At 34.4% G+C, this 18,849-nt stretch overlaps 1 protein-coding gene across 8 annotated transcripts in view; it reads right to left on the reverse strand.

Annotated features, from left to right (window-relative positions):
• Positions 1 to 1,048: 1,048 nt before the first annotated feature.
• The window catches only part of PPP1R12A (protein phosphatase 1 regulatory subunit 12A), a 164,460-nt gene continuing 146,659 nt past the window's right edge, over positions 1,049 to 18,849 (reverse strand). For 6 of the 8 annotated variants that reach the window (XM_070454257.1, XM_070454252.1, XM_070454255.1 and 3 more), the window contains 6 exons: positions 18,403 to 18,419; positions 17,041 to 17,176; positions 14,664 to 14,768; positions 8,663 to 8,710; positions 5,725 to 5,775; positions 1,049 to 3,240 (listed from right to left, as the gene is read on the reverse strand). In XM_070454257.1, coding sequence (XP_070310358.1) covers positions 3,154 to 3,240; positions 5,725 to 5,775; positions 8,663 to 8,710; positions 14,664 to 14,768; positions 17,041 to 17,176; positions 18,403 to 18,419 — 444 coding nt within the window. In that variant the 3' untranslated portion in view covers positions 1,049 to 3,153. Of the gene's footprint in view, positions 3,241 to 5,724; positions 5,776 to 6,515; positions 6,547 to 8,662; positions 8,711 to 14,663; positions 14,769 to 17,040; positions 17,177 to 18,402; positions 18,420 to 18,849 lie in introns of all 8 variants that reach the window. The other 2 variants (XM_070454254.1, XM_070454253.1) reach the window with 1 other exon arrangement.

An 18,849-nucleotide genomic window follows, 5' to 3' on the forward strand; every position in this document is an offset into this window, starting at 1 on the left:
ACTCAGTGCTGACACTGGGAGTCCTGACTGTCTCAGATTTGCCAGGAAAGACTAAGTGGTAATAAACCCTTAGGAGGAAAAGGGGATGAGAGAGGAGGAGATGGTTGGATGGCATCACTGACTTGATGGACATGGGTTTGAGCAAGCTTTGGGAGTTGGTGATGGACAGGGAAGCCTGGTGTGCTGCAGCCCACGGGATCGCAGAGTTGGACACGACTGAGCAACTGAACTAATAAACTCTTAAGCAAATGAATAAAGCAGCCTAATGAATTAGTGAATATCTACTTTACTTTTGATATGAATACTCTCCTAGATAGTTCTATAGCCATTTTGCATTTGGTTTGACGTATTTGCACGTGAAATTCTTTTCTGTATGCAGGAAAAACAACAGGAATATCTATCATTCTGTAAGCATGTACTGGAAGTGGAAACAAGAGAATTCAAGTCTTGCTGTATTAATTTGTTAAACACAGGCTTTACCACTGCAAGTCCTCTACCAAAGTTCCCAAACCAGAAATGTCTCTTATCTACGTGCAGATGTATAGTTAGATTGGGGTTGAAATTTAGGACAGTTCTAGGTTGCAGAATGATCTACTACTTTACGTTTCAATGGAATATTATCTTTATATGTATTCCCAAGTCTACGTCTACAATTAAGAAAAAGCACAGGTTTAATTTAGAAGCCACGAAATACTTAGGTAAAAGAAGTCTTACGCTTACAAAGCTACTATCTTGAAACTCACTTTCATCATTATTCTTTACCCACTTATCATAAAAAAACTAGTTCTCAGATTCTGCACACAGATAGCTTTATGTAAAATATATAAACATTTGTTCAAATTGATACACAGATTGCATAAATATGGCAATTAAGCTTAAATTTACAGATGTGCATGTACAATGTTGTGCAAGTTATCACAATATTACAATTTCAAAAAGTATTCCAATGGAATCCAAGTAAAGCAGTTAGTGAAGATACCCATGCAGAATTTAAATATCTCAGAACAAAGTTTTTAAATGTCTTCAGTAAAAGTTCACACATTTAAAATAGTTTTATTCATTTTATTTGTATATGTCAAAATACATTTTTATTTCCAAAATAGTGGGTTTTGCAACTAGTTTCATGCAGAAACAAGGTCTGCTCAATACTACCAATAAAATCAATATAGCACAGTAGCTGTTCAGTTTTAGATACAAAGAATAAATAACCTAAATACAAAACACTAAAATATTAGAAACACGTATTTAATCATTCTTCACAGGCATCCAAACTTCACAAATATAATCCTTAGCATGCCTAACTGTTGTGCAACCAGAATATGTTGCAGTCACTCAAACTGATCAATTATCTGTATGTTTTACGTCCACGTAAGACCATGGAAATTCTCTATATTCAGACCCACCATTCATACAGTTCAAATGTAACCAAAAATAAAATTCCCACAACTATCCTTGTACCTTTAAATTCAAGAATCCTGAGCTTGGTAGTAAGAGCATAACCTTATATCTTCATAAAACCAATCAAGAGAGGACTTAAAATCCTGCTTACCAAAACACCCTTTCCCAACCCCAAAGTAATCTAAAATAGGCAGTAGAACACAATGACCTTTTAAAATGAAGGGGTACAAATTCACATTTAATATAGTATACAATACAATCAATAATACAATTAGCTACTATAAGCTTTACAATGTACAATTTATTCAAATGGCTGAACTGTTCAGTGGTTAAGGAGACAGTTATGTGCCAGAAAGATATAGTACTTTTTGCATGGTTTAATGAAAATATAAAAGCTATTTGTCCAAATAAATGCCATCTTCACTATTTACTTGGTTTTGCTTTTCTTTCTTTCTTTCTTTTTTTTTAAAAAAGGCCACTGAAATGTATAAAATGGTCTGAACATGATGGTGGTATCAAAGTCAATGCCTCTTCACATGGCAATAACAGTGCATTTAACACGAACTCACGGGTTAAGTCTGCAAATGATTTTATAGCATTACTTTGGCTAGCACAACAGTTTTAGACAGCACTCAGATAAATATAGGTATGTGAAATGTGAAGCAATTATCTTATGCAACTTTAATTATGGTTGAATACTATCAAATGAAAACTGCAAATAAAAGTAAAAGCATTTTACAGTAGAAAACTTTTGTAAAGATAGGGCTCCACATAATGTGTTAATTTAAGTCTTTATATCACTTTGTTAGTAAATTTTGTTCTTAACACTATTATGGAGTAGCCTACTTTGCATTAACAGACATTTGAAATAATAGTCAAGCATGCCATGTGGTGGTCTAAAAATCAAACAGTACACTTATTTATATATACAGCATCACTCAGTACCTGCTAAAATGAATGTGAAGATTACAGAACCTAACATCTTATACTACAATAATAGAAAACAAACAAAAACAAAAAGTGACCAATGAAGGCAGAAAATAGGACTTAAAGAATCTAATCTCAATGGACTTTAAAGCATTCATAAAAGGAATAAATGCATATTGCACAAACAGTGAAAGCAAATGTTCCACCAAGCAATTCAGTTCCAGGTGGGGACAACAGCATTAGCCTAATATATGACAATGATTTCAGAGGAGCAAGTGTTCTTTTCTGTAAATGAGAAAGCTGTGAGACAACAGAAAGTCTGCCACATGAAGAGTTAGAAGGAAAAGATACAAACCCAAACTTAGATGTAAAGCAAAAAAAAAAAACAAAAAAAAAAACCACAAAAATAAAATAAAATTAAATATTGAAAAACTGGAAACTGTGGCACATCAAAAAATGCTGAATAACTGTCTTCTGTGAGAGCTGAGTTTTTGTTGACACAAAAGTATTTATGTACAACTAAGGCTTACTGGTTAAATATCTGAGGCATATCTGGCCTTGAACACTTTCCTTATATGCTGGAGCTGTAAACAAGTTTTCTCAGTCATAAAAAAAATTCTTCTCAGCAGCTGCATTAACATGAAACAATGGTCTTGATACAAGAAAAAAAAAAAAACCAGAAAATTAAACAAAACTCCTAGATAAGAGGGCATTTGGCAGGATATCCAAAAATGACAGTCTCCAAGGATTCTTCCCAGGCTTCCAGTGACGGTCAATTATGGTCCACTGGGTTACTAATATGTGCAATTCCATTACTTGCTGCTTTTTTTATTTGGAAAGTTTGCTTATAACTCTGATCAAGGCCCCATTTTCATCTTTTAGCCTCTGGTTGTCTGCTTTCAGGTCTGGTAACATCTGTGAGAGGAAAAATAGAAGAAAAAGTTTGAATTCAATAGTGAGATTAAAGTGTTCCTCTTTAAATGTTATGTTTTTACCACAAGACACATGAACAAGCTTTGTCAGTTATATATACTTCTAATGACTAAAACATATATCAGGAAAAAAGAGGTCCCTCCCCACAATTTGTGAAGCTAATTAGTTTAATAAATGATGAAATGAAAGGTTTATTCTCCCAAAGTTATCAACTGAAATGTACTAAATCACTTGACATCATGACTCACAAGCATACCATATTAGAGCAGCCAAGGAAAGGAAGACTCTTTTTATGTTAGAATAGGCTCTTAAAGGGAATTCCTTTAAGAGTTTCTGTTAGCCTAAATTAAGGCCTTTTGCTTTGTTTATGTCAGACCTCAAAAGCACACTGTTACTCCACAAGAAAACCCAACTATTTAGGGAAGTTTTGAGGGAATCAGACTTCTTTTAAATGATTAAAATTACTTAAATGATTTACCTTGTATTAAGTTTAAATGCCTAGTACATAATGTTTGACCCAAGATAGGTGCTCAATTAAATAATAAAGCAATTACTACTATCATTAGACTAAAATAATTTACAAGCCAAAGTAATAAGCCTGAATGTCTTAAAATATCCAAGCATAAAAAATACTACTAGTGTTTGGAGTAAACAGAAACACACACCCTTACACCAGAAAACCAATAAGTTTTTTTTATAGACAAAGTGAAGGAGGGGGTGGAAATACTGTAAGTCAACTGGGTTCTCTACTAAAAATGATTCAAGTGACATGTGCTCCGCCAGATTTGATAGGAAATGGAATAGCTTCTATTTTGGACATTAAAACATATTTTCCAAGATAATTAGGTCTCTTTCCTCAGCTTTCAAAATGTACTAGGTTATGTATTTAGATAAAAGTAAAACTACTTGCAAAACTATCTTAAATTTTATGTGGAACCAATCAATTCTTAACCTGTGCTCAGAATGTATGGATATAAAATATAGTAATCTGAAGTTTATCTATTAGGATACCTCTAGAATAGAGAACTGAGTAATATTAATTAAGATGGTTCTGACTGAAATGACATTATTTTGAAAAGCAGATAATTCATGTTTAATCTTCAGCTTCCACATATATTAATTATATATAAAATACATGTTACACTGTTTGTGTTCCATTTTCTAGTAAAGAATTTTAAAGTCATATTTTTAAGTGCTAAAAAATTTGTAGAGCCAAAAATGTGCACAAGCTTTGTAAAAGTGCAGGTAAGTCTTTTACCTAAATGCTGAGATCATTCCCTTAGTTTACTGCAGTTTATCAGTCACAATACACAATTAGTAACACTTTCTAACATTCTGAGAAGCCATGCACAATTAAACAGTTACACGACAAGTTCCAGACACAATGGCATTAATTCGTAAAAGTGAGCTCAAGACACGCTTACTAATACAAAAACACCTGCCTGGCTCTACTAAGAAGAAATGATGAAACTACAAATTATAGATTCACAGACTGCAGTTGCCTACAGAACCCTGAGCGCTTGGCTACCACTCTTGTCAAGGCCCTATTCTCAGTCAGCAGTCGCTCATTTAACTCTCTCAGAGTTTGAATTTGCTTTATTTGGTGCAGATTCTGCAGGAATCAGAACATAAAGAAATAGAAAATAAAAATAAGAAAGTGGAAGAGTACAATGGAAATATAAAGAATCATAGGCAACAAATATAAGAAGAAAAAATTAAGAGTCTTAAGAGAATATCCCATGAAATTTATATAAGTAAACAGTGCAGTTCTAAAATTCCTTAGCAAACAAAATACACAAACAAAATCCAAAAAAATTTTCTCCAAAGTTATTCAATAATGTTCCAATAAGAAACCAAATAATTCAATAGAAAAACATTTAAATCTTAAAATTCTAATTCTATGGGCATAATATCCTATGTGTTAGTTCATTAATTTATAATATGATTATTTTATACAAGCCAATGTAATAAGAGGTAATCAATTAATTATATTATGCTTTTCTTCCTGCAATATTCAAATATTCAAATACTCAATATTCCTTCCAATATTCAAAACCAATCTATTTTCACAGGTGATGCAGAGTTCAATAAGCTGTACCTCTGTCCACAAATCTAATGTCCTTCATTTTCAAAGAACATTTTTGCATGATCCCCGTTCACCATTTTCTCCCCAGGGAACAAAATATTTGAAATGTAAAGAATAAATGATACATCCCAAGTCTTAGTCAATATCATCTTATTTATTCTATACCTGAACATCAAAAGTGCCATAAAAACAGATTATCAAAAGAATTTGAGTTTTAAATACTTTTCTAGCTCACCTAAAACCTGACTTTAGGAAGAAATAGAAGCACAAGACATAGATAACTCACAAACTGCATAAGCAACTTTAAGAACAATGAATAAACATAGTATCTATACTAGTATTGTGAAATTTGAGTTTATACCACAGCACTGTTTACTTACTTTGAGCTCTTCTTCCATTTCAGATATTCTTCTTTCTAGAGCTCTTCGTTCCTAGATGAATTTAAGGTATTAATGTTACTGATATAATTAATTATACTCTTAAATTTTCTTCTAAATTGTGAAACAGTGACAATTTAGAATAAAAAATCAAATCAGGAGCAGTGTAGAAAAAGATGTGATGCCGGTGATATGTAAAGAGCTTTCCAAAATTTGAGAGAAATAAATATGAAGATCATTACTTTACTACTTCCTATAAGCTCTTTCTTTAAAGCTTTGACCTTCTGGTAAAATGCCACATAACACGTTCAAACTGTTTTTAGTTTACATAAAACTAGGGATAGAGGAAACTGATACTCAAGACTGAAGACTGCACAGAAAAGAAAAAAGCAAAAAAAAAAAGCAAAAACTCACACAGATGCAATTACTCTACAGTGATAAGAAGCAAGAAGCAAACGTGAATAAAGTATGTGTATTTTAAAATTTCAAAACGGTCTAAAAGATGGTTATTCCTCCACCCACAATGTATACCAGTCATCATTTGTCCAGTCGACTTTAGAGCTTTGTATTTAGTTTTATACTCTGTGCAGCATTAATGCAGTGAATCTAATAAAGAAGCAACTGTAGCATTTATTTTAAGCCACTTCGTTTCAAAGAGTGACAGGCAAAGGCAACATACAGTATATTACTGCAGTGTGCACTTTTATTCTCCCTTAAATAATAAGCATTCTAGGGTGTTATGCAAGAAGCAAGCAGCAGTAATTAATGTGCTTAAAACTTTGGTTAGGTCATACCGCCGCGAAGATACTGACTCTTGCCGGTCACCTTTCAGATACAAACCATTTAAATTTAGTTTAATCACATTGACACTATTTCCAAGACATTCTTTCCCAGATTAATAATTAATGCTGATACTTAGTAAAGCAGTACATTTACTGTAAATGTTAAGATTTTTAGAGTATGTGATTTTAAAAAACAGATGGAATCCTATTCATAGGCTTATAAGTATCATGTTTTTCTATTATATTAGCATGTTTAAACATTATTAGGTAGACAAAAATGTTATTTTTGATAAAAAGAACTTTCTCCTAGTTAACAATACAGCCACAACCCATTCATAAAAACCACTGCACTTCTCAGAATACCAGGACATGTAATATTTGATCCTCATAACTTTGTGCAATATCAGCAATAGAATATTTCCTCCAGCTGATGGGGAACACCCTCATCAGCCTTAATTTTATTATGTGTCTTCAAGATTTTAACTAATTAGTGGCAAAGCAAGACAAGAACACTGTACTGAATTGTCAAACTGCAAACTGTAAAGTTGCAGGCAATTTCTTATATCTGAGAAACTTAACTACCATTTAAAAATAGGGTTAAGAGAAAAAACTGCAGATATAAGTGCTTAACTCAGTGCCTGCCTGGTATGTAAGACAGTGCTAAATAAAAGCTAGCAGTTATTATTAGTACTGTGACTACAACATCTGTTAAACTGAGAGTAGATTAACTGCTTTGTAATTTATCTGCATTTGACAGGCAGAAAAAGAAGGTCAGGTGGGAATGTCAGAATATGAACATGGGTATATTATTTGAGTGCATAAGCCTAGATGAAAAACATTACTTATCTCTGCATGATAGGGAGATTTTACTTTCATCTTTTGCTAAAATTTTTGTAATAAACACATTTTCACAAAAAATGAAATATTCTTTTAAAATGTGACTATCTCAAAAACAAGTGATATTTTAAGTAAATGTCTTTCACCCCAACTATTAGTATGGAGAACTGAAAACATTTCTTTACTATTTCTACATATCTTGGATATAAAATTCCATACGTTATACTGTGATGTAATAACATTACATTTAATATAATAATTGATTCTAAAATTTAGCAATTACAAGTTAGATCAATAGGTTTTTAAAAAGCCTAGAACAATGATTTCTAAAACCTGATGAAATCATAATAAAACTAGTAGTTATTACACATTACAATTTAGTAAATGACATAGATAATTTTTTGTCTATTATTCTGCATTTATATCACTTTTCTCCTTTTTGGGGGGATTAAAAAGGTAAATTGGCTATTTTTGAAATGGAATGGAAGAAAATATACCAAGTACTCTTGACTCTCTTTGATCGAGAGATCACAGCTCCACAGTATGTAACTTCTTCTGTGGCTGAAACCTTGAAAATCTAGCCACTGCTCAGTAGTATTACAGGTACTCTTTAAGCATTTTTCCATTTACTTTTGATCATTTATATACATCTTCAACTGTTCAGACTAAACTTGTGCAGTTATTCCTATGCCCACTGCCAGATCCCTGAGCAGTAACAGTAATAATAAAGGGAGAAAAATACAAGTGAATATATCATAGCCAGACAAGAAACCGGAGAAAGACATAAAATGGTAAAAGGATTTTCTTATACTAATTTTTTGGTTTAATAGAGCCTACTTAAGTTAAATATTTAAGCTCAAAATTAAATATTATTAAATTAACTTTAAAAAGAATTCAAAAATTTGGTCTCCATACCTTTAAAAACTTTAATAATGGAAGTATTTTATTTTTGCAAAGAATTAAACCAAATATATATATGATTAATGTGTTTTAAGTGTTTCACCACAGATAATCAGAGAGATAAATGGCATTTAAAAAATATCAGATTCCCTACCACAATGTGTATGTTTCAGAATGAAGATATGTTTTTTGGTACATTAAAAGAATAACACAGTAAATTAAATTTTATTTAACAAGGTAATTTTATCCTGTAAGACTTTATTAAGAAGATAAGCTAGAAGACATTCATAATCAAATTAATAAATATCAATTTAAACTAATTAAAACTACAGTCCATAAAAACAAAACTAAAAGAAAACCTATTGCTTATGCAAAAAATAAAGGGGGAAAATGATTATTTATTCACTAAGATCAACACTTACCCTTTTTTCCATTTCTAATAGGGACCTATCAGCGAATCTTTCTTGTCTCTGTAAGGAGATAAGAAACACAAGGAGATGTAAGTGCAATAAGGATGGGGGAGGGGAGAGGACCACAGCAACGTGTGTCTGTGCTGTGTGTGCGCGCACATGCGTCTGACTCCTATGCCCCGGTGGACTGTAGCCTGCCATGCTCCTCTGTTCTTGTAATGCTATTCAGGAGGAGTAATGATACAGTGTGAGTAAAGAAAAGAGAAAACAGAATTTGTACCGAAATTAAAACCAAGATTTATTAGAGGAATGCTTGGCCATTCTCTATGTATCATTTTGCCTCAAGTCTTCACAGTTAAGCCGGGAGCAAGGATGGGTGACTACTGGGCACAAAGCCAAAACAGCCCCAGTCTTCCCTCCCGTGCTCAAGCTCTCTGTCTACATCACAGTGAAGAGAGGCTAACCCGAACGCTCAGATTCCAGGACCCTGACTGAAATGCAGTTTGGACAAGATGGTGTGCCTCTGTACCCATGCAGTCTGACCTGCAAATTGGCCTCTTCCCCTCTCTCATGGCTCTCTTAGTCTTGCTAGCTCTTTCTCTAAACTTTTCTTTTCTAACCATCCATGCTCCAAAATTGGTAAGAAGGATCACATCTCTTGTCACTTATAAGAAATCCCAGCTATATAGCTTTTCTCTTCCTGGCAAGCTCAGGTCTCATGTTTCTCTCTCCTGCTTCCTGCACTGTACAGTCAACTACAGCGATCTCGAGATGAAAGGGACCCTCGGGGCTTTAAGCCGCACGCTGCGTTCAAAACCAGGGAGCTGTGCATGCGGGTGCTGAGCACAGGGTGGGAAAAAAGCAAGTGCTTAGTTTTTATTTACAATGACCTCTGTTCATACATTTCCCTTGGGATTCCTGTTCGATTTACTGAAAATGAATTCATCAAAAGGTTCATCCCCCAGATGTGCTGAATAACCAATTTTAAAAATTTACCAAGAACAGTTTTTGCTAACTACTTAACAAGAATCCTCTTTTATGGTCATTAACTACAAAATATCCTTTAAAAAACTATCTACATACACACACACAAACAGTTCCTTGTGATTAAGCACAACTTCATTAATCTGGCAATTCAAAAACATTTAATATAGTTTTCTCTTCTGTCAATTCTTTCAACATTCATATTTTTGTACCATCAGGGTTTGTAAAGCAGTTACTCTTTGATCCTTCTTGCGAAATTTTTTTTATAGTTTTAGTATATAAATAAAGATCTAATCATGGCTGTCTCCCCTTCACAGATCACAGCCTTGTCGTTGTGAAGGGACTTGTGTAACTCAATGAAGCGATGAAACATGCTGTGCAGGGCCACTCAAGACAGACCGGTCACAGTGAAGAGGTCTGATAAAATGTGGTTCACTGGAAGAAGGAATGGCAAACCACTCCAGTATTCTTGTCGTGAGAACCTCACGAACAGTATGAAAAGACAAAAAAGACATGACACTGGAAGATAAGCCTCCACAGGTTGGAAGAGTGATTCCCAGGTGGCTCAGTGGTAAAGAATCCACTTGCCAGTGCAGGAGATGCTGGAGACATGGGTTTGATCCCTGGGTCGGGAAGATCTGGAGAATGAAACGGTAACCCACTCTGATATTCTTGCCTGGAGAATCGCATCAACAGAGGAGCCTGGTGGGCTACAATCTGTGTGGTCGCAAAGAGCTGGACACGACTGAGCACTTACGTATGCACACAGGTCACAAGATGTCCAATATGCTACTAGGGAAGAGCAGAGGGCAATTACTAATAGTTTAATTGACTATGCAAAAGCCTCTGTGTAGATCACAAGCAGCTGTGGAAAATTCATTAAAAAAATGGGGATACCAAACTGTTGTATCTGTCTCCTGAGAAACCGGGAAGCCAGTCAAGCAATAGTTAGAACCAGACATGGAACAATGGACTGGCTATAAATTGGGAATTTAAATGGTCACTGTGCTTATTTAACTTATATGCAGAGTACATCAAGCAAAATGCTGTGCTGGATGAGTAACAAGCTGGAATTAAGACTGCCAGAAGAAATATCAACAATGTTAGATATGCAGATGATAGTACTCTAATGGCAGAAAGTTAAGAGGAACTAAAAAGCCCCTTGAAGAGGGTGAAAGAAAAGAGTGAAAAACAGCTTAAAATGCAACATTCAAAAAACTAAGACCATGGCATTTGGTCTCATCACTTCATGGCAAATAGATGAGGAAAGTTGGACAGTGACAGATTTTATTTTCTTGGGCTCCAACATCACTGAGGGCAGTGATTGCAGCCATGAAATCAAAAGACAGTTGCTCCTTGGAAGGAAAGCTATGACAAATCTAGACAGCGTATTAAAAAGCAGAGACATCACTTTGCCCACAAAGTCCGTACAGTCAAAGCTACGGTTTTTATAGTACTCACGTATGGATGTGAGAGTTGGACCAGAAAGAAGGCTAAGTGCCAAAGAATTGATGCTTTTGAACTTTGTGTTGGAGAAGACTCCTCAGAGTCCCCTGGACAGCAAGGAGATCAAACCAGTCAATCATAAAGAAAACCAATCCTGCATAATCACTGGAAGGACTGATGTTGAAGCGCCAACACTTCGGGCACCTGACCTCAAGAGCCAACTCACTGGTGAAGATACATACACGAGAAAGACTGAAGGCAAAGGCGAAGAGGGCAGCACAGGACAAGATAGTTAGATGGTGTCACCAACTCAACGGACATACATCTGAGCAAACTCTGGGAGACAGTGAAGGACAGGGGAGCCTGGCGTGCTGCAGCCCATGGGGTCATAAAGGTCATGACTTAAAGACTCAACAACAACAATCATGGCGATCCAATCTGTTGTTTTAGTTATTTTTATATATTTTAAATTTTAACTAAAAAGACTTTTGGCTACACCATGCAGCATGTGGTATCTTAGCACTCTGACCAGGGACCGGACCTGTGTCCACTGCAGTGGAAGAGCACAGTCCTAACCACTGGATTGCCAGGGAGTCCTCATACAACTGATTTTTAGGGGGGAGGAACCAACACCACCCAGCCTATGGGATCTTAAGTTCCTCAACCAGGGATCAAACGCAGGCCCTTGGTAATACAAGTGCAGAGTTCTAACCACTGGACCTCCAGGGAATTCTTAGTCTGTTATTTACATGTTTTCTGTTTTTTTTTGTGTGCTTACTCTTTCTGGAAAAAGAAAAGTTAGGTATTCCAGTTGCTTATTATTAAAAATCAAATTCAGAATTACAAATGAGATGAGACTGTTTCTAACAATTCTGATATACTTATGATGTCTTTGCTAGAAAAACAAAGGCTAAATATGCCACTTAAGCAAGTGCAAATGAATAGTAAAATGCTAAAAAGATTGTAAAATGTTAAAAAGACATTAAACAACAACTGAAAGAAATTAAAAATTGCTGGAACAGTGTCAAATACACATAAATTACTAAAATGTTAAATGGAAAATTAGCATTTTATTGTTTTTTTTTTTTTTCATATAGGGACAGTTCAGCAATTTTATGATTCATGTGCTAATATTTTAGGTTAAAAAAAAACAACTTTAATTTTTTTGGTAAATATTCCAGTTAAAGCTGTTAAAATCACATTGAGGAAACCTGGTGAATTGATATTTGACAAAATAATTATTCATCAACTGGTTTCTGGCAAATTAGCCTATTTCGCTCCCTTGGGGACTGTATAGGGAGCAGGGTGGCTGGACTAAGGCAGGATTCAACGATTCTGTAGTCCTTGGCAGAAAACTATGAAACAGACCTAAACGTCAAGCTTAATTTGTTTCTTCTTTTTTGGTCATGTGTGCAGCTTATAGGATCTCAGCTTCCTGGGCCCAAAGCAGTGAAAGTGTGGAGGCTCAACCACTGGACCACTAAGGAATTTCCAATTCTGTTTTTTCCTAGCTTGCTAAACATATCAGCCAATGATTGTTGAATTTTATAAAAAAATTTTGTCCACAATCTACTATTTCAAGATTAATTCTTAGTAAGATGATTGTTTTCCTTGGAAAAATTCCATGCAACTACTGGAATTTTTCAGTGCAATCAAAACTTCCACTATATGTGTATTCATAAATAGTCATCAAAGAAATGTTTAAAAAAATACACAGATTCACAGTAGACTTAAATACTCAGGGTAAATAACTCAATAAAGTTGAAAAAAAGTTTAACATTCTGTCACTTTTATTTTTACATGTACCCCTAAATTTTTGAAATGAAATTTATGCAGTGTTTCCAACTAAGATATTAGTTTTGAATATTTACTCGGTATCTCATACTCTAATTCAGTGACTTATTTTTCTGACCACAGTCAATGGGAACAGAAATTGGTACTTGACCCAAAGACAGCTTGCAATAATTGTCCAGTGTCCTGTGAAATGGATACAAATAGAACCATGGGCACTAACGAGACTGCTTCACGCTGATGATAACTGGCTAATTCTATCAGTTCTCCTCTCTTGTAGAGTCTGAATGAGAAAGTTACAGGAAGCATTAGACGACAACAGAGCAGGCAGAAAAGCAGAGAAACGTACAGAGAAGGCAGTGAGCAGGGTCACCACAGTGACACAATACTGCAGTAGGGGCAACGGTTGTTTTTATTTAGAAAGTATGATGACCAAATGTCTAGAACTAAAGCTATTTTCAGGGAACTAGTTATGATATTTTGCAGCGGCTCACTAAGCTATTAATGCAACCTAAAGAATGAGGACATTCCAGTTTACCATGAGACTTAAGTGTAAGCCAGCAAGTTTAAACTTGTGTGACATTCCAAGTTTTTATGACACCTCACTAGGAAATGTGTTCTTGTTCTACAGTATTTCTCTGTGTATCTTCAGAGTAAACTTTCATTACTTGAGTCTTTAGTCAAAGTAATGTCTCATTTATAGAACTGAAGATGCCATTCTAGATGACTACTTTCAAACTAGATTCTAAAAGTTTACCGTAGAAATGTGTTTATGCTACAAAGTCTTATGTTTAACATTAAACAAGTTGATTTCCTTATAATTTATAGGACTCCTTAGAGCCTTTAACATATAAATCAGCCCTGCTAAATCTCCAAGATACAGAATATACAGTATTTCTCAGTTACATGGGTCACAAAGCTCTTTTCTTTTTTTGTTTTGAAGTGGAGCAGGAGAAGAACGAGGAGGAAGAGGAGACAGCACTTATTATCTCCCAGAACTAGTGCTTTACGAAAAAAGAGCTTGGAAAACAATTCTTAGATCATACACATCCTAAATCCTATATACAAGGCTAGGATGTATATGATCTAAGGCCTAGTTCTGCTTGGCTATCCAAGTTTCTTTTCTAAAATTATCTCTGCCAGGTAGTTATTTTCTTTCAGAATTATTATTAAATCAGTTTTTTTTTTAACAGTAAACATTCTAAATGAATAAAAACTATTATAAAAAATTTTTATGGCTTTAAGAAGACTCTGTAATTATTGCTGTTATTTGCTAAGTTGTGTCTGACTGTTTTTGTGATCCCATGGACTATAGCCTGCCAGTCCTGTAGCTCCCCTGCCCACAGGATTTCCCAGGCAAGAATACTGGAGTGGGTTGCCATTTTCTTCTCCAGGGGATCTTCCTGACCCAGGAATTGAACCTGCATCTCCTGCACTGATAGGTGGATTCTTTACCACTGAGCTCCCAGGGAAGCCCAAGATTCTGTATAGATGCCTTTATTGCTTTCCTACATTTGGTATGTTGGAAATAAAACATTTAAAATCCTTCATGTACTAAAATATAGATTAAAAGGCTTAAAAATACTTCGACTTTCCACCATAAGGCTATACTTCTATATTAGAAAAACATAAAGTTACTAGTAAGCTGTATTATCTTGATTCCTTATTAATAAATAAGCTATTATCAATAACCAAACTTACATCCAGAACACAAGAGAAAATTACAATGCAATTTTTAGATGAAACAAATGACATTACCTCTAGAGTAACAAAGAGGAAAGAAGGCACAAACCTGGGTGGCTTTCTCCAGCTGCAACTTAAGATCCGTCAGCTCCATGTTCGTGTCATGCAGCTGTGCCTTCAGCTTTTCATTCTCAGCTAGAATTTGTTCGTAAAGCTATACGGATTAGTGGAGAAGGACAAATTACTTTCCTGCTTTCTATTTTAAGAAGATTTCCCAGTGATCACTTTGTAATATTAAAACAGGAAGATTCATGTAACACATGAGCTATTCAATAAATACATTAAATATATTGTATTTAAATGCTTTGTGGTCTCAAGGCAGAAACTTTTGGTTATGCAGGCGTCTCTGTCCCACATAAATTCTTCAAAAACTAGTTCCAGGATTTAAAACTTATGACTAAACTGAAAACCATGACTTTTCAGTTTCCATTTAAAAAACTCAGTTATCTGATAAAGAGGGACCACATACCTGTGCAGCGACCACAGCTGAGGTTATAAACAGCCGTTGTGATCTTTATTTGGGGTCTGTGAGCTTTTCTGCCTATCATGCCCTCTTTAATTCCTGACACTGAGATGGAACATCAGTGGCATTTATCACTATACTTGTATTATTTTTACTAAAGTTAAAAGGAAAGTGACTGATTTCTTAAATATTTTTAACACTTGAATCTACTACTTCTTTTTCCCTCATCTCTAATATTACAACCACACATGGCTACATTTATCTCTTACCTAGATATTTCCATTATTAGAATTGCTCTCTTGACCTCCTTCTAATCTACTGTATACAAAGCATCAAGAGTTAAATTTTCAAAATGACAATCTCTACCAGCCATACCAAAAATTTAATTACTTCAATACATCATGTACCTTCCCACCATCAGGCTGGTCCATGTGCTTGTAATTCCATCTGAAACATCTTTTTCTCCCATTTTGCCAGTTGATTACTAATTGTCTTTCTGTTCTTGGCTGAATTTTTACTTCTTTTGTTAAAAATTAATTTTTAAAAAAACTGAAGGATAGCTTCTTTACAAAATTGTCTTAGTTTCTGCCAAATATCAACATGAATCAGCCATAGTTATAAATATGTCCCCTCCCTCTTGAATTGCCCTCCCAGCTCCCTCCCATCCCACCCTCTAGGCTGTTACAGAGCCCTGATTGAGTTCCCTGAGTCACACAGCAGATTCCCATGGGCTGTCTATTTTACACATGGTCATGTACGCATCCATGTTTCTCTCTCTATACACCCCACCCTGTCCTTCTCCTCCCCTACCCCGCTCTCCAAAACCGTAAGTCTGTTCTCTATGTCTGTGTCTCCACTGCTGTTCTGCAAATAAGTTCATCAGCACCGTCTTTCTAGACCCCACATATATAAATGCTTAATATGAATAATTGTTTTTCTCTTTCTGACTTATTTCACTCTGTATAATTAGCTCGAGGTTCATCCACCTCATTAAAACTCACATGCATCCCTTTTTATGGCTGAGTAATATTCCACTATATGTATGTACCACAGGAAATCTACCCTCAGACCCTGTCACTTCCTTTTGCTATATACTTTTATAAAACTGTGTCTTTACTTCAGCATAATGGTTTCAAATTTAGAAATTATCCACTGATTTGTATGATTATATGATCAAGTCTGTCTGCCTACTCCATGGAAGATACTCATCAGAGCAGGAAAAGTATCTCCATCTCCACTGGCCACAAGTAGAACTTCACTACTGAGTTCACTTCAGTGTTCAGTTCTTTACTGAACAAATGACTGAATCTTATTCCTAACATAAACTGACCCCTATCTTCCTTCTGTTGATTTTACTTTCTTAATGGGCAATTTAAGATAGCTGCCAAATTTCTCTTGACATGTACAATTACTACAAACCTTCCTTTTCCTTCAATCAACTTCATTATATTTATTCAAAGTTTATAAATATGAAGAATCTTGATCTTCAAAATTCTAGATTGCTTTGTTTCCAGGACTTATTTCTTAATTAGTTTCATCCTTGATAGCACCTGAACTATCATTAAGTTTTCAGTTACCTAGAAAATATTATATTCTCTTGGGAAAAGTCATATTCTTTGTTTGGCTGCTTCCTGGTAACAAATAAAGAAAAGATGGCTCGCTCTCTCACACACACACGCACACTACCCACTCTGCTCCAAATCTACTCAATGTCCCTTTCAGCTCAACCATAGGACTGGCCTAAGAAACGTCAATGTGCAGGTGGTCCTGGTTACCTTCCCCTTTCCTTTAAAAAGGCAAGCAAATAGCTATTCATATTCTACTTACCATTAACTGCCAAAAACTGAAAAATTAAAGTTAAGTCATTTTAAGAAAGTGCTTTGAGTTTCCAGGAGTAATATCCAAACATAAAAATCTCAACAGAGATTATTTTTAATTAAATATAACTGAATAACCCAAGTACCTTTTTAAAGTCAGTTGAATCATCCTTTTCTAGCCTGCTACTGTAAGGTTTTCTTTCTTCTGAGTAACCGTATGATCCAGAGCGACCCAGCAAGGAATCATACCGATCACTAGCTGATGTAGAACTGAGTTCATATCTTCAAAAGATGAGTTTAAGTCAAAATCTTTATTATAGGCTTTCACATATTAACATGCATCCTAGTATATTTAACTAGATATTCCAAAATAGTAGATAATATTCTCCTTTATCAGTTATCTAATCAACTTTCATGATATGTAATAAATAAACGGGAAGTTATTTTTAATACTAACTTCCGTTGTTTGAGGAGGTGGTTCAAAATTCTCTATATCTGAAAGTCAAAACTGGTTTTACATCATGATAAATTATTTCAACAATTTAAAATCATATATTTTTTTCACATTTTAACATCTCTGAAATCAGAACATGGCTTACAACTGATGTGTATTACAGTTTAATTGGTAGCACTTTTCCTTTAAGTGGCATATGAATGTATTTTAAAATTAGTAACACCGTAGATGATGAATTAATTAGAGTCTATCCAGAGTAATAAACAGACAGTACTATGCCATTTTATATAGGGGATTTGCACATCTGTGGATTTTGAAACCCACTGGGTTGGGTGGGTGGGATAAGTTCTTGGAACCAAATCCTTGGAGATACTGAGAGATAACAGAAATAGGTTTGTCCTAAGGAAGAAGAACGTATCTCATTTGAAGATGAGGATCTTCTTATTATCTGGTTCTGAATTTGGTTTTTTTCTGATAAATGCTAATGCCTCCACATTTCAATTCAAAAGAATCATGAGAATATAAAAATTTGTCCTTGGTTTTATAAGGCTTTGGTTAACAATTATTGGCAAGAGAAGAGGAATAGAAATTAGACTCAAGTATTAATATATTGGTGGAGGTTCTCTGAAAAACTGAACAATCTGAGCTAGATGACACTTTTTAAAAGTGTCTTCATTGGCTTTTTCTTTTTTAATCTGAAGCAGGGATAAGGGAGAAGAGTCTGAGTACCTGATGAAATAAATTTTTGGTGGATTTCATTGGCTTCTAATGTGAATAATGAGATAGTTAATGTTGAAGTAACTTAGGAAGCTTAAGAAAACTATCACTGTTGCAAAGAAAATCTTTCTTAGCAACTTACTACAACAACTGAACTAGAAGTAAAGCCTTTGATGAAGAAAGTTATTAACACCTATCAGGTCATCTAAATATCTATAGATTTTTTTATTACTAAAATAATTCTATCAACTTAAAAAATTTATCAATATCTAGCAACATATTTTTAGAAAGTATAAAATGAGAAAAAGATCAATTAAAAAAAAAAAGTAAAACGTACCTAGAAATGGAATCCGTCTAAAAAGAGAAAAACATAAGGGTAGCTAAATTTTTATGCTTTAAATAACTCACTGATTAATCAAGAAAATTTAACTTCAATACTATTTTCACACTAATAAACTAATACATATCTAATCTATGCACTTTAACATCAATGTGGTTGTTTTGTAAAGAAATTCTAGAAAAAAGTCACCATATATTTCTACTCGTCCAATACTATACAATTACATTTCTCAATTTAAATTCATATTTTGTGAATTTCTACAAATGACACTATAATTAGGAGGGAAAAAAAGAAAGACTAAGACACATACCCATAACTTACAATTTACTTAGCAGGAGAAAGTAACATATTTACATTAAGAAATGCACGTTTATTATGTGACATCTCAAAGCAACTATCTTTCCCATTTTTCTGTTTTTGAGGTAATAACAGGAGAGACCAACA

The sequence above is a fragment of the Odocoileus virginianus genome, chromosome 24 (genome assembly GCF_023699985.2).
Source record: "Odocoileus virginianus isolate 20LAN1187 ecotype Illinois chromosome 24, Ovbor_1.2, whole genome shotgun sequence".
In the NCBI taxonomy this organism is placed as follows: Eukaryota; Metazoa; Chordata; class Mammalia; order Artiodactyla; family Cervidae; genus Odocoileus; species Odocoileus virginianus.